Source organism: Epinephelus moara, chromosome 6, assembly GCF_006386435.1.
Source record: "Epinephelus moara isolate mb chromosome 6, YSFRI_EMoa_1.0, whole genome shotgun sequence".
Taxonomy (NCBI): Eukaryota; Metazoa; Chordata; class Actinopteri; order Perciformes; family Serranidae; genus Epinephelus; species Epinephelus moara.
In genome coordinates this window covers 30,636,361-30,659,976 of record NC_065511.1, presented here as the reverse complement: position 1 = coordinate 30,659,976, position 23,616 = coordinate 30,636,361, and the positions used below count along the sequence as shown (strand labels likewise).

At 40.5% G+C, this 23,616-nt stretch overlaps 2 protein-coding genes across 3 annotated transcripts; both read right to left on the bottom strand.

Annotated features, from left to right (window-relative positions):
* Positions 1–36: 36 nt before the first annotated feature.
* Positions 37–16,621, bottom strand: si:dkey-17m8.1 (C-Jun-amino-terminal kinase-interacting protein 3). Of its 2 annotated transcripts, none has more exons than XM_050047347.1 (28): positions 16,507–16,621; positions 14,165–14,562; positions 13,882–14,076; positions 13,635–13,755; positions 13,383–13,453; positions 12,739–12,803; positions 11,715–11,787; positions 11,454–11,623; positions 11,038–11,306; positions 10,574–10,631; positions 10,227–10,379; positions 10,069–10,111; positions 9,799–9,926; positions 9,606–9,659; positions 8,066–8,200; positions 7,814–7,946; positions 5,977–6,063; positions 5,831–5,878; positions 5,538–5,679; positions 5,340–5,382; positions 5,163–5,243; positions 4,940–5,007; positions 3,629–3,777; positions 3,368–3,539; positions 2,348–2,461; positions 2,153–2,251; positions 1,950–2,036; positions 37–1,170 (listed from the first exon to the last, which is right to left on the bottom strand). In XM_050047347.1, exons 2-28 carry the CDS (start codon positions 14,261–14,263, stop codon positions 1,052–1,054), a joined length of 2,976 nt encoding a protein of 991 aa, XP_049903304.1. In that variant the 5' UTR covers positions 14,264–14,562; positions 16,507–16,621; the 3' UTR covers positions 37–1,051. The 2 variants fall into 2 exon arrangements, with proteins under 2 accessions (XP_049903304.1, XP_049903305.1); XM_050047348.1 differs by having other exon boundaries at positions 7,814–7,910.
* Positions 16,622–17,038: 417 nt separating this feature from the next.
* On the bottom strand, positions 17,039–21,248 carry LOC126392218 (transmembrane protein 100-like). The gene is made up of 2 exons (XM_050047516.1): positions 21,079–21,248; positions 17,039–18,925 (listed from the first exon to the last, which is right to left on the bottom strand). The coding sequence occupies exon 2, from the start codon at positions 18,853–18,855 to the stop codon at positions 18,421–18,423; it is 435 nt and encodes a 144-aa protein (XP_049903473.1). The 5' UTR covers positions 18,856–18,925; positions 21,079–21,248; the 3' UTR covers positions 17,039–18,420.
* Between the last annotated feature and the right edge of the window lie 2,368 nt (positions 21,249–23,616).

The window sequence follows — 23,616 nt, the reverse complement described above, 5'->3', positions numbered from 1 at the left end:
TACAACACTTTTGCTCAGAATAAAAATTCCACAACGTCCATTGAAGACATATTTAATGACAATAATCATGTTTGCACAAGGTTGAGCCAGAAGGAATACTTACGTCCTAATTTTCTTAATGCGAAGAATAGGGAGATGCTACGATATCACCATGAGTGCATTTAAATACTGCATAGGACACTTGAAGAAAAAAAGATCTCCCTTATTTCACAAAACATACTGAAATCAAATTAAAACAAATTAAGACAATCAAAGACATTAAGGTGGAAAACGTATTGAGAAAATAAATAATTTTTAAGGACAAGCACTGATGAAGCTCATTTAGAGGATGGGATATCACACAATTAAAATGTGCAGTTTGTAATTTCACTACAGTGCAACGTGGAGGGGAGAGTTTGAAAGGAAGAAAAAGAAAAAAAAAACAATCAAAAGAAGTTATGCCCAGTCTCCGCAGCATCACGACGTAACAAGTGTCTGATTGTCTTTACGCTGAGAGAAGAATAATACCTGTTTCCAGTTCACAGTTAACAACAAAATATGTACACAGCAGCTTCACGTGCAGCCACAGTATTAACTTAAACTCTATGATCACAAGATGAAGGACAGAAAGACCTGGTGCCGCCTGGATGGAACGAAGATGTGAATGAACACTGGCAGAAAAATGAATCAGAGAGCTGTACGTCAGGGAGACTGAATGTTAGTGCAAAGGTAAAATGAGCTATGAACAATCAGGCAGCTGAATCACTGACCAGTTACAGACATGATATAACATCAGATGAAGGCACACAGTAAGGCATCGACATCCATCAGGACAATCCAGTCCAAACACAGATGTACAAAATTAACGAGGTAAACAAGGATGAAACAGCATGTATCATATATCATATATATTTTAGAAGATACTTTAATCACTGCCACATTGAAACGCTGGTTCCTTCAGTTCCATGAAAGCACCATTTCAATGTTTCTAGCTTTGCTGGTGCACAGTGTACAGTATGTCTGCTGCGTCTTTATGTCATTCCAGCGGGGCAGTACTTGGAGATGATTCATGTCAGAGGGCAGGGCTGGGCACAGAGGGCGTGGAATTCTGCCAGACGATCATGTGACTGCGTTCCGACCGCTGAGGTGTAGCCTGGGACAACTCAACCGATCCCTCACTTGCATCGTCGCCTGAAAGAGTGGACGGCTCAGTCAGGCGTTTCATAAACAAAGCACTGACTAAAGCAGTGGTTCCCAACTTTGTACAGCGCCTTTCTAGTCATCTGACCACTCTACGAGTCACATTCACCCATTCACACACACATTCATACACTGGTGGCCGAGGCTACCATACAAGGTGCCACCTGCTACTCAGTTTTTAACACACTCACACACTGATGGAACAGCTATCAAGAGCAATCTGGGGTTCAGTATCTTGCTCAAGGATACTTTGACATGCAGGAGCCGGAGATCAAACCGCCGATCTTCCGATTAGTGGATGACCCCCTCTACCTCTGAGCCACTTCTTATTTTTAAAGTTTAGCATCAGGGAGAAGAAACCCTAGGGTATATATGACTGTTAAAAAGGACAAACACAATCGGAGAAATGTAAAAATAAAAAAAGTTTTAAATGTCAGAAAAACTGATGCAACATTCACAGCAAACTATCTGCTCAAATTCATCCAAACTGCTTGTTTTACACAAACTTTCTGCAGTTACTATGTTCACTGTTTGAATTAATCCTATAGTTTATCAGTTGCTCTGTACTGTTATTGTTATGCATTGAATATAAAATGAAATATCCATAAAACATGTCATTTAAGTCAGTTTATTCAACGACAGAAAAGGGGTCCCTCGGGGAAAATCGTTGGGAACCACTGGACTTAACGGTCAGTAAATGCAACCTAGAATAGGAATAAATCAGACAAGTTTTAAACAATTTGACACTACAGTATTTTCCTTCAACTCACCAATCCTGAAGTTAATGTAGCCCTCTCCTCCACTGAGGATAAACTGAGAGGTAGTAGTGCTGCAGCCAGGGGAGACGATCAAACAAGCTGTGGGGCAAAGATGATTTCACGTTCACTATGAGACAACTACAGCATGCAACTGCTTTCTGAAACAACTCCCTGAATCAAAATGTTTAGCATGCTTCAGACAATTAGTTTCTTACCAGGTGCAGCGATGATGAACCTGACAGCTTGTCTATGCCCATGGTAACACAACTGAGCTGATGGCATGGTGCAATATGGGATGGAAACATCCTCTGATGCTGTAGATGGTCATTAATATGATTAATACTAGAGCGAGCACATTTCTGACAATGTAAGATTCAAGTGCTTACACTCTCTGTCTAAATAAAACTCACTTATGGATAATGGGACGGAGAAAATGGCACCACCTCCTGTGCCCACCCACAGACGGCCAGAGATGACTGTGAGAGATGAGATCTGGAGCGGTGCGAGTGTCAGGAAGGCTTGGCCTACAGAGGGAGACAGAAGCATGTTAGCTGAGCTGCAGGGAACGAGTTTAAATCTGGGTGTCTAAAGGCATCAGACACTTTAATGCTGTTTAAGACATTTTCGAGATAATTCATGATGAAATTTAAGAATGATTTTTGGACGAATAACCGTTTTCTTATTCCAGCATTGCAGGTAAGTATAAAGGTTACTATATTATGTTGGAATATGGTTTTTAGAGTCAGCGAGATTAATCTAAATTTTGCCAACAGGTACGTGTAGGTATAAAGTAAAAAGACAGTATTAGGTTCAACGGTAGGTTTTAAGATTTGAAACATCAGAAATGTGGACATTCACACAGAATCTAAGACTATTTAATGAATTTTAAGGTCTAATATTTGTAAAACAAAATTGAATTAAAGACATCTTAAGACTTTTAAAAGGACCTGCAGACACCCTGCTACACTCAAAGCTGCCTGACACAAACACACACATAAAAAATGGTTGGTTTTTTTTTTTTTTTAACTTAGGCAGGTTGACCTTTTGTCTGTTGATTATGAATTGTTTCCACACACCCACAGAGGAACCTGCACATGCTCTTGAAGCCACAAGGGCTGCTAAAAATATAACAGTTTAACACATGCAAAGGTAAATTCAAAAACACCACAGGCTGAAATTTCTTTCCCCAATAATAAAATTAAGAACAGAGAAACAAAAGGTAGTAACGACGACAAGATGACAAGATGTCAGCATCCAGCTAATGACTATTAGTGTGAGCAGTGCTCCTGTGAGCTCAAACTGTGCTTGCTAACATTATAGGAAATGACTACACTATGATTAAACATACTGTAAAACCTCAGATTCCACTAAATGTATTTCTTCACATTTAAAAATGATTTTTAACAAAAGAAAAAATGCAGTTTTAGTACCTAATGTTTTAGTGACCAAAGCGCTAAAATCAACTTCCTGTAGCGGCCGTCCTGTGGACCAGTCAAACAGTCTGAGGATTGGGTCGAGCCGGCAGGATGCCCAAACACCGCTTCCACCGGCACACAGGAAACGGACCTGCTGCTCACTGCGCTCAGACACTGAGAATGTTTGCTGTGGGGTCAGATAAGGAGATACGGTAAGTTCAAAGATGTACGTGAAAATTAGACGCTAACAATGTAAATAACACCGTCGTTTCTTACCTCAACCTTCTTACTGTCAATGTCAACCACGTGGACTTTGTTCCAATATCCCACCCACAAGCGGCCACCTTTTGCAAGGCAGCAGCGAATGGGCTGCACAGGGTTTGATCCGAGAGGCATCAGTGAGTGTGACTGTAGATTCCAGCCACCTGAAAATCACAGCATTCACTGCTTCGTTATTTGTCACTAAACATTAAAGGTCGACTCCATCTGTGTTTTTTTCCCCAGTTTTTTTTTCAAATGACACTACCCACTTAGCTGTTAGCAAATAGTCATGACATAGGTTAGATTGAGGGGTTGTATGAGGTAATTATCCACAGTCAATGTAATATTTTTACCACTTAACCTTGCCGTCACACAGCCCTATCCCACCAGGAAGTGAAGCCCTTATATTGCTCTCTTCAAAGCCATCAGACTCCTTTGACAAAAACACTAATTTTTCATCCCTGAACACAGGAAGTCGCTGGTTAGCCGCTGCCTCGATCAATTAGCTAGTTTGTGTCATTGTGTTACTTCCAGATCCAAACTAAAGTGACGTCCACAGCAGCATTGCTCAGCTTCCGTGCTGGCTAGCGGATCAAGGCTGAGACACACCAAACCAACATCAAATAACTAGTGGCAACTAAAGCCAACTGTTGGGTCGCCTCATGTGGCCTGTGTCTCAGCCAGAAAGTTGCACCTGAACACACCGCAGAGACTACAGCCAACGGCCAACTAGCACGTACGTTCTGTGCCTGTGTGAGAGGAAATAACTCTCCATAGCGGCAGGCTGTGGTAGCCTGTATTCGTCATTCAAAAAGGGAGATTGGAAGACCGACAGGGCAGATTCAAGACATCATTTGTTTGCTTTCTTCATTTTTTGTTTCTCTTCTCGTGCACTAAGTTGAACTGCCAATCTCACTGACAGACTAGTGACAACTGTGACACACCACACCACAAAAACTGTGACGACAGGCTCTCACTGATGGCTCGACATTGACAGACAGCCAACAGTCAGCCGGGTGTGTCAGGGCTGTTAGAGGGATATAGCTTATTTGGAGGATTGATAACACACAATTCTCAAAGACGGCTTGGCTCAGTCATGAAGAGGCACATTAGGCAGACAGGGGGGTTTATATGTAGCAACCTCATCATTAGAAACCTAGGGCAGGTCACGTGGGAAAAAGGTTTTAGGAGGGCTTGGGAAAATTGCATTTTGATGCTGAAACATACGTACTTTGACCAAAGTTCAAGCTGCCCTTTAAGTTCTGTGACGAATGCACTGATTAACTGAGACTCTTTACCATAAAGAGAAGAACAGAGAGACGTTACCTGAACTGTGTGAGAAAAATGCTAAAGTCCCATCAGCTAAACCGGCAATGACTTGACCCTGGGAATACCTGTCAGATTGAATCAACAAAACGCAGCTTATTTTCAAAGATCTCTGGATGACGACATGAAGATAACTCAATCTTACATTATAATATACAATAATTAAATGCTAATACTTAAATATGAATACAAATATGTTTCAAACAGAGCAGGTGGAACTCACAAGAGCGAGTGAACGCCTTCTGAGAGAGAAACAGACTGCAGACAGCGCCTCCTGCCAGCAGAGGCTGAGTGTATCAATATACTATGAGATAGAGAGAGAAACAAGAGGGGGATTAGAGTCAGAGCGCTTTGCCAACATGCATTTTACTCAGAGAGGGTGTCATCCAGCACACACTACCTTCCTTCCTGAGTTCCAATCCACACAGTTCCTGCAGTGTCACCTGACATAACAAGACCAGAGAGGAAAGGAAGTAAGCAGTGTTGATTTCCAAATGTTTCCAGTTATCAGTAAGGCGTGAAGGGATAATATGAGAACAGTACACATTAGGAAAGTTGTCTTTAGGCAGCTGCTGCAGCCCATTGTACTGGCACTGACCTATGGGAGGCACAGCACAGAGGCAGAGGGCAGGAGCTGTGGGAGGGAGGCTGAACTGATCCAGTACTGTGTTGGACCGTGCTGGATCAATCACTGTAACATCGCTGCAGGAGGCGGGGCCAGAAACTACCCACACAGAACACTGGCAGAGAAGGACGAATATGGAGTTTGGAAAGATGAGCAACATGACACAACATGTCCATGGGTGGTGTTAGTTATGGTTGGATGGCATTGTACATGGTGATTAGAGCATGACTGCAGTTATTATTTAACCAGGATAATGACAGACTCACCGTGGCCTCTCCTGAGATCTCAGGTGTGACTGCAACCGCACAGTTCAGCTGCAGAGAAAAATAAGTTTTGTTTAAATGCACCGGAGGCGTGACGTGAAGGGCTGCTAGGTTCTTGTGTTGAAGAGTTTTGCAGTGGAAAGATTTACCTTAGCTGTGGAGTCTCTGTGATCCAGCAGTCTGAGCTGCATTAGGACAGGCACGTCCTTCGGCTCCGGGACGGGTTCTTGGGATTCCTACAATGAGGACAGATAATCAGCAGGACTGCAGAAATGTACACGTCCAGATATTTTAATTGGTTTAGTTCAAGTAAATGCTAGATGGTAACATAAATGCACAATTCGCACACAGACTAATAAAAGCCAGATGAGCAAAGAGTGCTGCAGGAATGAGTCCTAAAATGGAAAATGCTGAAATGAGTTAGCATTTTTGCACTTTCGGTTCCCTTGTCTTGAAGTTAATTGGTTTTTAGTTTCGTGCTTGAAGTAGGGTCTGTGGTTAATACAAGCTTTAAGAAGTATTTCACTGTCTGAGAGATGGTCTTTTCACAAAACTGGGCTGTCTATGCACAAGATATACTTTTGAAATGGGTGCTACATGAGCAGAGAAAACAGAGGAAAGGGGCTGTGGCATTCGCTTTTGCTCAAGAGGTAGAAAACCTACAACTACAAGGATGCACTGCGCAGGCCAATAAACCCTCCTGCTGATTGGGAACGTAATGCCAGTTGCCCATCCCAAAGCAATATGGTGGCCAGCTGATAGCAAACAATCTCATATTACAGTTACAGAAGGAGTGTGTAGGATTTATTGGTATCTAGCAGTGAGACTGTAGATTGCAAACAGCCGAAATTTCTCCCATGTGCCAAGTGTAAACTCGCAGTTAGAATTCCCTCAGTGTTCACTGTTCAGGAGGTTTTTACAATGTTTGGCTTGTTGCACTCGGGGGTGCCAGCCCAGCACCTTACCTTTACCTGCTCACCTTTTGTCTCTGATAAGATAAGATTCAGATATTCGGGAGGTTTTCAAGGAGAGCTGAATTTTCTGCAGAGGTCTCGTCATCTCCTTACAAATAACTGTTTTTTTCGATGCTGTTCAGCTCGTCACAAAGGGGCTATTAACTACGCTGGCTGACGTGAAAACACAGATGGCCCTGTCAAGAGCCAGTGTTTGGTTTGACCATTCTGGGCTACTGTAGAAACATGGTGATGCAACACGGCGGATTCCATGGACAAGGACCTGTTCTGTATGTATTTATAAACGGCTCATTCGAAGGTAACAAAAACACGATTCTTTTTTCCAGGAGACTATACACTGAAGAAAACATATGAATTATATAATATTCTATTTCTGCAAATATATCCTCCTCAATTCTGCACACTGAACCTTTAAACAGTGCACTAAAACATGTTTCTGAAAACTGTTTTAGGCATGAAATAGGCAATACAGTAACAGAATCTTGGTTTATATTTGATCAGCGCTGCCTAGCTTTATAGTTTGATTGGTATTTGGTCTGAGTTTGAGAGAGGGAGGAGGGTGCTTCTCTCTCTCGATCCGCTTCTATACACAAAAATGAGGAAGTACAATCTTTAGATCGACTGAATGAGCAGGGAGATGTGGGTGCTGGTATGATGGGGTGATGTTTACCACAGTTAATTTACACATTCTACCTACATTGTTATGATACAAAGCTAGTCAAAATCTTTAAAGTATGTTGTTATGTTTTGTTCTATGGCATAAAATACGTCAGTAAATACCCCTTGTATGAATTTTGAAGCTTTTCCATGTACAGCAACATTGAAGTCATGCCACCCACTATCCATCCCATGCATGCATCCCACTAGCTTTTGAGATGCTAACTTCCACATCAGCCTACAAAAAAACATCAACCCTGCAGCATTCTGTTGGGCCCATTTAAAATCATGTACTCTACAAAATTCCCACTCAGATTGCTGCATTCCTGTGTACCTATATGTGGATTTCTGCTACCTGTGTGTTAGCCAGCGGTGTGCTCCAGCCGTGTATCTGCCGTTTTCCGAGTGAACCCCAGACGTGGGAGCGAATTTCTTTGTAGAGTTCTCTCCTCCTGACACGAGGGGAGACAGCAGCAGGAGAAGCAGATCTAGAGAGAGTGCTTTTACTGTTAATCAGCTTGACTGAGCATTTTTTTAATGATTCGAATTTGTTGCAAATAATGACAGAGCATATGAAAGAGTGACACGCCCAGAAACACTTGCTTACTCAGCATAAGTCTGACTGACAGCCGGTGGAGACTCCAGAGGAGAGCGAGCGAGCGATGGAGAAGTTGGCAGGGCGAATATAGAGGCAGGAGGCGGGATTAAGGGCTCTCTGGACAGGCCGAACAAACGGTTGAACCTTTAATTAAAGAAAAAAAAACCACAATATTTTATACAGACCATCAAAAACACCTGACTTCAGCATGTTACCAAATGTGCAGTTTTATTTCTACAGCTCCGTGTTGTGTCCACGTGTGTAGCTTTACAGACAGGTTCAACATGAATCCAAAAGACGCAATGGTTCTTCCCTCTCAGGCATGTAGTTGCTGTGCTAACACTGTTTACCTTTTCAAACACTAAGGTTGCTTTACAGGATACTCAAGGAGCGGCCTGTCAGCCTTCATGTAACTCTTCTGAGCTTCAACTTCTGCATATTAAAGTTCATCAAACCAAACTGAAATTGAAACTGTAGTTATTTCTGTGACTATTTTAAAATCAGACTGCCACAACGCTACATTCCCACTGCTTTTATTTTTGATATTTTTATTTTAATGTGTTTATGGACTGCAGGCTGCCCTATCAACAGGAGGTCAAGGCAACCTGGCAAACCTCATATCTTGGTTATCCCAACTGTTTTTCTTATATAGCATATTGTTTCATTCTTTGTTGGTTTGCTTCAAAGTTCCCCTCCAGACATGTTTTTAAGTATGTACAAATACTCTTCTATGATTAATATTTTGTTTCCCATAGTTCTCCCACTACAAAATTAAAAAAAAAAAATATCTGAAAAGGGTCTGGAAGTCCATCTACTGTTTCTTCCTCATTAAGACATTCTGGATCTGGCCTTGCACCCCGCCCAACAACCACTGCTTGCTGCTAAACAAAACATCTTAGAGATTCAGCCACAAATATTTGAGTCTCTGTCAGAACCAGCTTCAGATGAGGAGTTTGTTGTGCACTCATATCAGCAAATAGCAGACAAATCAGCATGACAAATGTAGTTGTATTTATTTGTTTATGTTGTTTGTCAGCTTGCAACTGGCAGTGGCTGACACAGTGTCAGTGGTCATAAAAGGTACAATGTTACAGTGTGTTCACATTGTCACATTGTGATTACGTAATCATACACCAAAGGTCTAATCAAAGTTTGCAGAAAGATGTATTCTGTCTGGCTGAGATTTTTATATTGCTTGCTCGGTGTACGTTCAAATCTCAGACTTTGAGAAAGGAATGTGAAAACTCCTCTCTAGTGACAACCTTTGCACAGATACAAGACGGTCACAGTATAGTAAATATCAGACATTTTAGGGGACATAAACACATCCTGAGTAGAGGGGATCTTTAAAGTAATCTGTAATAACAGTTTATGAGCATCACAAGGCAGATTTACTATCTGTTTATCATCTGGCACACAGTAGCACAGGAACCAGACACCCTCAGAGGCTGCACCAGCCAACATTCTGTAATGAGGACATTAACTCTACTGCAGTTATAATTGACAAGAGGGTGGGTATGCAGTATAATAAGACAAGACAAACACTTACTTTCTCCAAACACTCAACCTTTTGTCCTCCGTCAGCCTCTCCTCCTTTGTCGCTCTATCAAGAAGAAAAAACAAACAAACGCTAAATCAGACAGGAGATTAAAAACCGGAAACACAACTGCACAATCATAATTCTCTATCAAAACTGACATAGTGTATTTAAATATACTATGCTGGCTCAGTGGTCTAGTTACCTGAGTGTCTGACTCCGTCGTACAGCCTCCTGCAGCTCAAACAGACGCTGTTTGTACTGGTTCTTCTCCATGACCACACGAGCCATTTCAGAGCGAGAGAAGTGGCGCATGGAGGTGGGCAGAGAGGCCTGAGTGGAGAGATTCATGCTGTTTAATGTGGTGATCATAATTAACACAGTGAGGTTACTGAATTTAAAAAAGCTTTACAAATGTAGTGCTACTGCTGCTGCGTGATACAGTAAATTAAAATGATGAATAAACTCCTCTTACATCAGGATCCTCAGATTGGCATGCCTCCAGTTCTTTCCTAAGTCTATGAAAAATAGTGGATATAAATCACAAAGTTAATTTATTGTTATTGTTCCAAAGAGACTGAGAATCAACAAACAAGATTATGATGGGAAAATATCTAGAACAATCTTCTCCACCTCTTTGTTTCCTCCTCCTTCTCCTTCATCCGCCCCTCCAGTCTTGAGACTGTTTCCTGAAGAGAGGTCACCTCCAGTTTGAGAGCTGACCGGTCGTCAGTGAGCTCGACTACCCGAGATATCAAGGCCTTACGGGCAGCGTCTACTAACTCACTGAAAACAGAAACCGGAATAAAAGATGAATAATTAAAGATTATGAGGACAACAGTTCCAACAAATTTGTGACAACAGTATCTTCTATCTTTTATTGATTTGTTTGTACTGAAGCAAGAAACCAAAGTGTTTGGAAAATCCCCCGCATGCTGGACTAGTCATAATAAGAAGAGAGGATTAAATATAGGACTCACTGGGTGACTTTCAGTTCCTCATACTGAGAAAGAATCTCCTCAAACTGGTCTGCACTGCCTACACAGAAAAGAAAGTGTGAAAAATGCTTGAACACACAAAGAACACTGAGAGAAGAATATATTTAGTCCTCACTCACATCCAACAGGAAATGGCTACATGAAAAGGTGCAAATCAGTAAAAAAGGAAGTAAACCTAAACTAGTGGCTTAAAGATGTTTTCACTGATGTACTTGCACTTCATGTTAGCAAGGTATAAATAGTTTCTCACACCCTGATGTCTGTGACCACTTACTCTGTGCTTCAGTGCTGCACACAGCACAACACAAGCATTGTTTCTGCAAATGATAACTGGCTAATTCCTGGGGAGTTAGCATTTTGTAAGCATGAACTAAACCTCTGGTTAAGATGAAGTGAAAGTACATCAACCCTGTTTGTAAAAAAGCTCTATGAATGTGTGACTTTACCTCTGACGCTGGCCCCTCGGTCAACGCTCTCCACATAATCCCGACTCAGCTCTGACAGCTCAGAGAACACAGAGTCATTGTTGCGCAGCTCCCACTCCATGCTATCATCATCCTCCTCCTCCTCCTCTTCCTCTTCCTTCTCGTCTTTTTCCTGCCTCTCCCCACCCTCCACCTCTTCTTCTTTACAATCCTTCTCCTCTGCCTCCCTCATCTCGTCCTGCACGCTGGTCCCTCTCGGCAGCTCTTTGGCGTTCAATTTAACCGGGGTGCTGATGGAGATGCAAATGAAAGATAAGGAACGATGTGCTCTGCTGTGAACATGAGCTGAGGTGAACTTGGGGTTAGTTAATGATTACACATGCTTTTCACTGAAATCTCCATCTGACAAAATGTAGTTTATGGTTCCAGATTATTACCTTGCATTCATGCTGCCGTGAAATTGCCTCAGCTCGGGAGTGGAGCTTATGATGTCATTGATAAACTCATCTGCGGCTGGCTTTACTGCAGTGTCAATCACCTTTTCCTTCTTTGCTACTAGGTCTTCCAAACAGGGAGGACCAGACTGTGAATGTGGTCTCTGAATTATCTGAGAAAAAGAGAAGGAAACAACAGCTACTTCTCTGCCAAAACTGTCTTTAAAAATAGTTTGTATATGTGTAAAGAGAGAATTTGTTTACCTTTTCATTCACACTGGATTCTGACGGGACATGATTGGATGGAAATTCAGCGTTCTTGGGACGCAGATGATTCCTAAATACAACATGCAACATAACACAGTTAGGACAATTCAATTAAACAAACAGTTTCAATCTTTCAAAACATTTTGCAACACTTTCTTGCAGCATTCTTAACATCACTGAATTATAGCCTGCAACCTTTGATCAAAACCTAGCAACAAAAGCTATTTTATATTTAAAATTACCATTATATACCTTTTTTTCAAGACAAAGGCTCAAGATGAAATTATAGTTTTCTTGCTAACAAGTTAACCACTTGTGCTTTCCCAAGTGTTGCTGAAAAGCAAAACTCAATTTACATTTGCAGACTGACATCTTTTAGTTACATAACGTACATACTGTACTTCGTATACTACTAAAAGGTAAACAGAGACACTGCTATGTTATGCAGTTGTTATGGTTTGAGATACACTATGCAAGATTGTCCTTAAAAAATCCTGTGGTGGTGTATTTTTCTGCAGAGACTCTGTCTTCTGCCTGTATTGTCCTATTTTATTCTTATTTTCTGTGTTCAAGACATTTATGGGTGTATACCCCCACAGTGCTCAGGTGAAGTCGTAGCTTTATAAAAAGTTGACAAACAGGTGTCAGACCTGGCAGCAGGCATCTTAGAGACACAGCACAGACAAAAACGCAAATACAACAAAGCAAAACATGAAACGAGAGTGAATCTGGGGTTGGATTTCACTTTCACTTGTCTACCAACAGTAACCAACAATCCTGCATAGTATATATTTAAGCTCAGAAATGTTAGTTAGTATGTCCCAATGTGGGTCAATATCCAATGTCGAGACAGGTTAAGAGTGGGATATCTTGATTATGTTGTTGGCTATGGCCCACAGTAGCTTGTGTACAGTTCAAAATGAAGCTGCTGTCGTGAAATACTTAAGTCTTTATGTGTGAGACACAGTCTACAGCATGAGAAATAAGTTATAGATAAAAAAAAGAGCTGAATAAGAACAACCTTAGAGGAGAGTCTCGTTCAGAATCCTTTCTCTTGTCCAAAAGTTCTCGATATGTGTGAGCCAGCTGAAGGAGAGGACATGAGGGATATGTAAGAAACAGGGTAGAGACAAAAAACAGGTAAATATTTTAAGGGCTGCATAATTATGTCTAAAACGAGAGTCATGATTTTTTTCATCAATTTTGAGATCGAGATTATTTAGCTTGATTATTCATTGATTTTAAGGCCAAAATAATTTTATTGTGCTGTCACATGTGCTCATTCCTGCAAATGTAAAAGATATGTGCATCAAAATAAGACTGGTCCTTACTCACAATGCATCTCTGAGAAAGAAAATATAAATATTTCTTCTTCACCTTCAGTGCATCTCTCAGAAGCAAAATATAATTAAAGTTATGCCCAAAATATAGGCTAGCTAAAAATAAATACACCATTACAGAATGCAACCGAGTAAAAACGATGTTTATGAGCAGAGCATGTACTTAAAACATTAATATGAGAGGGAACCAAGTTTATTTAATTGTAGGAAGATAAAATTGTGGCGGTGAATAATATCTGATTACTTGTGCAGTCCTTAAATATTAAAACATGATGTTAATAAGTCACTGTGTTGTGATACAAGAGACTAAACAGTCGGCCCTGACCTTGTTGTGAGTGAGCCTCAGTGTGCTCAGTTCTCTACTTAGATTTGCCTTCTGCTCATCCAAGGCCACCACTGCAAGAAAACATAACATACAGCTTTAGAATTATGGTCTACTGAGTCAGTTCCACTAAAAACTTTTTAACTGTAGCTCTACTTTAGCATTTAAAATGTATCTAGTCAAGCCATGCGAAAGAAAGATGGATGACTGGAAGGCTAATATGCCATTTGTCACCATTAATACTCAGATACTCACACTGGTCAGCTTGCTCTCTTGCTTTCTTCTCCAGCTCCCTCTCTCGGCGCTCTCGCTCCTTGTCTCTCCCCCTCATGGCTCTTCTCTCTTGTTCAATTTGGTCATCCAGCTCCAGATACCGCTGACGAAAACAGATCACTTTAACACCTCTGAGCGGAGACAACTACCTACTTTTGTAGTCTTTAAATGCACATAATCTAAATCATGGTATGCCACACTATATGAACACAACTCCATCAGTCCCCACCTCCTGACTGTCTTTCCTGAGTGCCCTCTCCGCTTGGTATCTCTCCAGCAGCTCCTCTCGTTCAGCTTTCTCCCTCTCCGCCTCCTCCTCCCTGTCCCTCAACTGGGCTTTGCAGCTGGCCAGCCCCTCCAGGACCCACACAAATATGGGCACCAGCGACTCCACCACACCTTCGCCATGGGCCTCAATAACAGTCTGTGATGGGGCAAAGCAGCAGAGTGAGTACAATTCAGAAAATAATGGTATAGAAAGGAGACAAAAAAAACTTGCAGAGCTGCTTTACCTGTAACTCTGAGTACAGTTTCCCTGCCTCTTCACTCACGATGTTTGGGTCCAGCTCCACCTCCCCTGACCCACACAGCACTCTCTCACTGTACTCCATCTGCCTGTTGCTTTACTGCATAAACTGTTCAAACGGGTTCCCCAAATCACACTGAAGGTAGATTTTACAACTCTGGGAGCCAATTTTGTAGCTCTCCTGACTACACTTCCTCTACTACAACTACTACAACTAGTTTATCTGGCTTTCTAACATTTCTGCTGACACCAGCACCACCCATCCTTCACAGCTTCATGTTCCATTCGTTCTCGACAAGGGCAGCATCATCTCAGACTGCATTTATCTAGCTGTTTCTGCACTGTGGAGTTTATCTGATGTCAGGGGGTGTTTTAGGCTCCATCCTGGGAGAGAAAAGAAGAAAATATAATCATATATAATAATGATAATCTCCTCCACACTGCAGTTAGTTTAATAACAGAAGGACAGTCAACTGTGTTGTGCAATGTGCAAGCTCAGACATGCATTTTTGCCCCTTTTTCCAACTAATTACCATAAGCTTGTAAATGATTGAACATGGTCATGTGGCTCTCTGCTTTAATAATCTGTGACTAACGTGGTTTATTTAACAGCAATTAGGGATGAACTTTAAATTCCAATGGTTGGTTTTACACTCAAAATACATTTCTTTAAGATCAGTAACTTTAGAGTGTGTCAGACTTACAGACAAATGTACAGTTTAGATTACACACACTCATGTCTGGAGGGATTTCTTTTAAAAGTCACTATTTTCAAAGGCAGACACAAGTTAGTTGTGTGTAGTTCTGTGGGTTAAATACATTTTAAAATAATTTGGCAACTACTTTGATAAACAATTAATCATTTGAGCAATTTCAAACAAAAATGCCCAGCATTCCCTTGTTTCAGCTTCTCAGTCTGGCATATTTCCTGCTTTATTTTATCTTATGTAATAGTAAACTGAATATATGTTGGACTGTTAGTTGGACAAATCAAACAACAAAACAAAACACAAATTATTTTGCCAGATATTGTCTGAAATAATTGTTTTTTTCAATAATATCTCAAATAAATGTGAAAAATGCTGATTGCAATGTTTTTGCGCTCTACGTCACTTCCTCTCTTTGGTTCACTTCAGGGCATGCACCAGGGTTCACTTGCAAGTGAACCAAGACCCCCAACTTTCAAGTGGACCAGGGTTCGCTCATTTGGTCCGCATCAGAGTTGGAATGAGCGTTCACACCACTCCAAACAAACCGAACCATCCGTGGAAGCGGACCACGGTTCGTTTAAAGCGGACCAAATAGCGCCAGTGTGAATGCGTCCTTAGAGATAGGGTAAGGAGCTCGGAGTAGAGCCGCTGCTCCTGCGTGTTGAAAGCAGTCAGTTGAGGTGGTTCGGGTATCTGATCAGGATGCCTCTTGTTAGAGGTACTCCTTGCACATCCCACTGGTAGGAGGCCCCGAGGCAGACTCAGAACACGCTGGAGGAATTACATATCTAATGTGGCTTAGGAACACCTTGGGGTCCCACAGGAGGAGCTGGAAAGCATTGCTGGGGAGAGGGATGTTTGGGGTGTTTTGCTTGGCCTGCTGCCCCCACGACCCGACCCCAGATAAGCGGATGAAAATGGATGGATGAATTATTTTTTGTCAATGGACCAATCGACTCATCCTTTAACTTCCAAGCAAGATAAGCAACCTTAAGTGTCACCATGAGCTTCAGGAAATGTGATGGGACTTTTTTCTAACTATTTCCTGACATGTTGTGGACAAAATGATTAAGAAAATAAACAGCAGCTTAATTGATGTTGGTTAGTTATCATACATATTTGGCAAGGTGTGTAATGAAAGGGTGTAGCTCCAAAGTTGCATGTAGCTACTTTCTTATTTTAGTTTTTGGCAGTGCAGTCTCACTAATGAGCTCTAAAGACCCTCTGGCATTTAACCTAAGGAGTTGGTGGGTCTCTATGTTAAATACTTATGTATCTCTAATGAGGATTATGTAATGTGCAGCACGGAGGGACAGTATGTGAGAGCACCACAAATAGCATACAGAAATTCAAACGGTTAAATGTAAACACTCAACCTAACATGACAGCTTAAAGACACTAACAGGTTATATGTGTCGCTAATTAGCCTTCATGGTCAGCAAAGAGGAATAAACAACGGTTGGAAACGTCACAGCTGAATTGACATACTGTATAAATAAGTAACATGACTGACAGTGGACACCTTCAGAGATCTCTGGCAGCAACTTTACAAAGTTGTAACTTGACTATAAAACAAGCCGAGTCGTCGCGTTGTTCGGCGGCCGTTACACAAACTCACCTTAACGGCTGACTCCTCCGTTAACTTTCATTTCACTGCCCCCTCAAAACACTGTAACTCCAGCCGTGTTTCTTCGGGGACGATATCAATTACACATAAACGAGTTTAAAGAAGGAGGTGTTGTTTGATTGTGACGTACGCAGACATGTACTCGATTCGGCCAATCGGAGCGCTGAAATTGTCAGAGTAGCCAATGGGCGTGAAGAGGAGGCGGGACGTGGACAGGTTTGTTTTCAGAGGAGGAAAAAAAAAAGTTTCCTGAAACTTGAACGTTGACACGTGACCAAGAAGGTTGCAGCGGATTGTCAGGTGATCTGAGTGACACACGGCCGAGTCTGATACCTGGGGAAATACTTCACATGCCTGAGAAGTGGCTGGTCTCTTTCCCATGTCACTTTAAGTGATAACAATAGTATCAGGAAGTTTAAATGTATGTATTGTGCAAAGGTCGTGTAGGTGAAGTTATTCAGGTGCAAAGTTAAAAAGCAAAGGAGACAGCTGAGCCAGTCTTTTTATAAAGACATCATTCCAAAGCCTTGTTGTTTTATTACATACAAATGTGCTGTAAAATAATCACCACGAAACCAGCTTGAACAAAGGTTGATTTATAATTTCACACAGTGAGGGACAGAAGGAAACAACATGTACAGTAAATCACAGTGAGGAATGTCAGTGGATGATGTACAGTTCATTTTAATTCCAGCAGATGGAGGTACTAACACATTAACCCCCTCTCAGTCCTCTTCTTCTTTCTGCCCCCCTTTGATTTCTGATGAAGTTGTTGGTTTCTGTTCTGTTGACCTGCATTTAATAGCCTTTAAAATAACAAAGCCTTGCTTATTCACACCTCCTTGTCTGCAGTGTATTACAAAGCATAACAATATAGTCTCTACATCTTTTATATTCACCCCAACAATTATTTACATTAAAGGGTCAGCTTACGTACAACATAATACTTATATAGCTGCTTAAAAATGTATTTTTAGTTGAAGTACAAGTAGCAACCATTACTGGCACATTAACAGTTCAGTGAAGAGCAAAAACAAGCTCTCCAAGACTGTCAACATTGCAGCAAAGTTTTTAAATGTTTTTATTCTTATTATTAGTGGTAGTTTTACTCATTTATTCATTGTTTGAACTTTGTATTAGGTTCCCATACAATACACCCAGTGGTTAACACATTCAGTTTGCACATAAAGTGGAAAACAATGATCATAAACCATACATGAAAATAATGTAACAAGTACGCACAATCTCCAGGTATAAATGTAATCATACAAAACCAAACAAAATGAGAAAAATAAAAAAGACAAGAGTATGTACATACACACAGGGGTTTACCAAATTGGTCGTAAAGTTGTAGGATATGCATAAATCATTCATTTTGGTCAGTTTTTTATTACATATTTTAAAATTTGACATTGTTTTATGATATTTTTCTAGATTAGATAGATAGAATTCTTGAAAGAAGCACATGGGGGCAATTTTTTAAAAGTATTTTGCTCTATGAATATAATATTCAGCTAAGATAATGAGTAAATTGATTACATTAAATTAGTTATATATTGGTTTTTAGAGAAATTTGGATTTTTGAATATTATTAATAAAACAGGTTTTTTGAGTGAAATGTTCATGTCGAAAGAGTTTTTACGAACTTCACGTTTTTACATTGAGGCTACAGTAGGTTCTACAAGCTTGAAAGGGAGGGGGAGTTGAGGGGTATTCAGTTGGTTGCAATCTACAATCTCACCACCAGATGCCACTAAATCCTACAAACTAGTCCTTTAAGGTATCAAAAATAAAGTATTCATCAGTATCCATCATGAGTGAAGAGCAGAATGCATTTTCTGTCTGGTATGATATTTGCAGAACAGTCCATTCAGAGTTTTGTGCAGACTTGTCAATAATTCCTCTTCATACTGTGACTTTTTTAATCACCCTCCCACTCTCTACAAGAACTTCTTTCCCGTCCTCTCTCTCCCCTCTTGTCATCTCTCTCTTCTTCCTTGTCAGGAGGTAAAACGCCACCACACTTCCCACCACAGCAAAACTGAGGCCCAGAATCACAAGTCCCAGTGCCAGTAAGTGAGAGGTTCCTCCCTTAGACTGGTTCAGTTGGTCCCACAGTCCCACAGCTACACAACTGAAGCCGATTAGAGTTCCCCAAAAACCAAAGGCCAGCATGCAGGATCCACAGGACAGCTCTACACCCCCGGTCATCACAGTGATGCCCGCCACAGAGACGACCCCTTCTGGTAAGGTCACTGTCTCAGACTTGGGGTCGTAGGTGACGGTAGAGGTGGCGTCTGATAGAGTTGATGGGTCGAGCGTTTCCAGCTTGTTCGCCATGGTTGGTTTTAATTCCTTTGTCAGACGGTCAAAAGTGATTTTGCTTACAGCTTCCTCTTCGTCTTTGCTCCTTTAACATGACATATAGACCTGATTAAAACATTTAACATTCAGTTTTCACTTTTTATTTAAGAAACTTTTTATAAGATTGGAAAAATCATCTTATTCCAACTCTTTATTGAAGCTATGTTTACAGCAACTGAAATATTCAAACCACATCATTATATTTCACCAAAGATGTCCAGTGCATTATTTACACGTTTCCTAAAAATACAGCCTAATAACTGGGTATCTTTGGGCTCTCCACTACAGTTTAAAGATGTGTGGGTGTGAGCAATGTTTTGCTGCACAAATTATGTAATGATTGACCCACTGATGGGCAACCAAAATAGGTCCAAGCATTTCAGCTGAGGTGAATTAAGATACACAGCAACTTAAGTAAGGTTTAGATACAAATACAAGTGAGATCTTTTTACATGGAACCAACAAATATTGGAGATTACATAACTATAATGGACTCAGTTCAGCGAACTGCGATAAGCCTTAAAGGGTGAGTTCAGTGTTTTTAAACTTGGACCCATGTTTTGTGTCTTAAGCCCCATTTCCACCAAACACTTTTGGTATTGGTCCTTTGGAACCAAAAGTAACCCTTCAGACAGGGTACCTAGACCCTGGTGTTTTAATTGCAAACAGTACCCTTAAATGTGGGCGGAGTTGTTGTCACTCACTGCTCCGTATATCACTTGCTGTATTTCCTCATCAGCGGTGACACAGATGGAAGTCTACACCTTGTTTATCGTCCACAGAACGAGGCTGCACACCGCCATTTTCAGAACAAAATAAAACAGGCTGCAGTGAGAGTCTCTCTCCATGGGATATTTAAAAATAGCAGCTTTGTGCATTTAGTCCTTCTCAGGCAAGCTCAGAGGTTTAGTGTTGACGGAGCCCACAGGAACTACGCTCCGACAAGCTTTTTTTTCTCTCCAAGTGTGTGCTAGGTACCCCAACAGAGGGGGGACAAAAAAATGGGGACGGTACAGAACGGTTCCATTGGTACCATCCACAACTTTGCACAGTAGAAACGGAAAAAAATGCATACCGAACTGAACTGTACCGTACTGTACTGCTCGGTGGAAACGAGGCTTAAGTGATGGGAACAAGAATTTTTTAAAAGGGGCCACTGCAGACAGTAATTAAATATTAATTTTATCCTTGGATAACACTCCATTAAAAGTCCATCCATCCATCCATTTTTGTAACCGCTTATCCTCTTGGGGGTCGCGGGGGGGGCTGGGGAGGTGGGGTACACCCTGGACAGGACGCCAGACTATCGCAGGGCTGACACATAGAGACAGACAACCATTCACACTCACACCTATGGACAATTTAAAGTCACCAATTAACCTGCATGTCTTTGGACTGTGGGAGGAAGCTGGAGTACCTGGAGAAAACCCACGCTGACACGGGGAGAACATGCAAACTCCACACAGAAGGGCTCCCTCCTGGGATTGAACCAGGAAACATCTTGCTGTGAGGCAACAGTGCTAACCACCACACCACCATGCCATCCCCATTAAAAGTGGAAAAATAAATAAATAAAATAAAACTCACAAAAACCGTCTTGGTTGGTCTGTTCACTGTTCCAACAATCACCGACTGTGGTTTGGTTACAATTAACTCTTAATTCACTCAGGTAGATGTGAAAATATGCTGCCTCTATACATGCTAAAATGACTGTTTGACTAAATAGAACCCAGTGGGTTTAGCGATAGTTATTTCTGGGCAGGATCTCACTCTATCAAAGAGGTCTATCTCTATAGGATCATTTCCGAAATGTTGTCAGACACTTAGAATGATAATCTGAGCATGTCATTGGCAAAGACTTCAAAGATTATTGTCCCCATCAGTCACTTCGACACTAAAACATGGGAAAATAGGGTCCAGGTAGAAATATATAATATGTCGAACTTACCCTTTAACATAAATCTTACTCTCTTTAACCCAGTGGACAACAGATCTATTGTAAAATTGTGTCATGCAAACAAAATTGCTCAAACCCACTAATTTCTAAATTCTAAACTGAAATGAAGATCACAAGTTCCCCAGGTGTATATCTTTACTTTTTAATCTCTTTGATGGGACAGAATATGAAAGAGTAAAAGACTTGCTCACATCAGAAACTAAAATGTTGTACATGTATATAAAAAGTACAGCAGTGCTTACCTCAGCGTTGAATCAGGAGCTCAGATGTGAATAGAAACTGATAAAAAAGGGTCCTTTATAATCATTCATGTGATTATTTCTTGTCCAGGTATGTGAGAGATTTTAGCGAAAGGGTAAAAGTGCTGCTGACTTTCTCTCTGGACAATGGGTGCCGAAATGTGAGCAGGGGCCCTAAGTGCTGTTACCCACTCGTATGCGTCACAACATGAGGCCTCACAAGATGGTGGACACAATTGTGAAGATTGTTGTCACCACTTGTTTGTTCCTCTCTTTCCTCGTGTTCAGTAGGAAGCTCTTGTCCGTCATTAAGCCTCATTATAACCCATTACCAGATATTTATCTTGGAACAACTCCCTTCCTCTTTTCCTCTCTCTGACAGTCTTAAGATTTGAGTTGTGTCAGCACAGAGGCATTGTTTGGGCTGAAAGTGGGTTTTTCTTCTTTTAAAACATTTTCCTGTTCAGCATTCCTATTTCTCTGGTGGTGAAGTGCACATTATTTCATCAGTGCTTTACTTCTAAAAATCTGGAAAGTGGAAGCCCATTTCCACCAGTGTGATTAAAAGAAAGGACAACAAGAAATGTCTGAAAATAATCACTTTGTATCTTAAAATAATGAGAAACATTGTTAAAATTATGAGTTAGTATCTCAAAATAGCAAAGATCTTACTCGAAATGATGACTTAAATCAAAATAATTACAAACTTTTTTTCAGAATAATGAGTTAGAATCTGAAAATAATGACAAACTCTCTCAAAATAATGTTGTAGCATCTCAAAATAGTGATCTAGTGTCTCAAAAATAATGACTTATCTCAAAATAATGAGAAACTTTCTCAAAATAATGAGAAACTTTCTCAAAATAATGAGAAACTTTCTCAAAATAATGATTCAGTATTTCAAAATAATGAGAAAAGAGACTAAGTCATTCTTTAAGCTTCCTATTATTTTGAGATACCAAGACATTATTTTGAGATTTGTTTCATTATTTCAACATACTAAATAATTGTTTTCATTTAAAAAAAACAAAAAAAAACAAATATCATTATAATGAGTTACAGAATCTTATTTTCCATCACACTGGTGGAAATGTGCTTCCATACTATTCGACATTATGACTATCTTGAAATATGATCAGGAAGGAAGATGACTGAGAGTTTTGTACTGTTATAGTGGTGTTCCCGTACCTCTACCTCGCACATGCACTACTCACACTGGGCAGCTCATAAGTAGAGAGAGGTAGAGAGGAGAGATCAGCAGCAGCAGCAGCAGTTGTATTTGGTTATGACCTGTTACTGTGGCTATGGCAGCAGATGGAGATGTGTGGTCCTACGGGCATGTCTATAGGCAGCAAATTCAACAAGCTTTTAATTCTACAGGTTCTGGGATGACCCTGATGAAGGCCACAAGCCGAAACGCGCCGGTCAATAAAGTTGTTTTTCATACCACAAGTGTTGCTGGAGCTCTTTTGACAATTCTACAGGTTCTACCAGCAAGTTGGTGCATTCACTGGTTTGTTTTAGAGCCGTTAAGCTCTGAGATTTTTTTTTTTTTTTTTAAAGTAATTTGAATATTTAAGTTTGTTTTTAAAGCAAATACTCCAGTACTTTAACTCAAATAACAATTTGACTCAGCAACTTTCACTTGTATTAGAGTAAAATTTGACCAGGAGAATCTATATTTTGACTCAAGTAATAGAGTTGTGTACTGGAAATAATCATTCATAATCTACACCAGTGGTTTTCAAAAATGTTGTGCCCAAGGCACACCTGTATAAATATCTGTGTACAGTAGCCTCTGTCATGTGTGTTATTACTCTTATCACGACATAAATGTTTGTTTTTATTTACTAATATCAAATAACAATTGACAACCAACTATTGCTCGCGAAATATCTAACACAATGTTTTAAAAAATCACTTGAAACTTTTTCAAATTACATCAAAGCACCAGTAACACAGTAACAGAATCCAAACAGTGAATAATGTAAGATAATGTGATGTGTCACACACTTATTATTCCCATGTGTGAAGGGTGACAAATAGGTTCCCTGTGAAGATTTTGTTATTTTTTTTTAATTAAATGAAATTAAATTGAATTTTTTTTTTTTTTTAGGTATAGTTTGCCTCTTTATTAGGAAATGGGTGTGCACAACATACTGATACAGTCAATTAAAAATTCATACATAACTTTTTATATAGGTCCAGTTGGATATTGCAATAACAATGTATGGTTATCACAAAATCGCACGGCACACCTGGGTTTGCATCACACCACTTGAGAACCACTGATCTACACAAATAAGAAACTGAAGAATGCTGCTTGGTTTTCCTACCAAGTGGCAGAAACACATGGATGCATGGGCCTGATCTGTGTACACCGAGTGAGGCAGATTTACAGTGTATATGTCAGTGCTGACACTGAGTTGGCTCCTGGTTTGATGCTGTCACACAGGTGAAGCTTGATACTGCCATTTAATTGGCTTTAATGCTGCCCAGCCAAATGGGATGTTGCCAGTGGTGAGTCATTGACCTCATTGC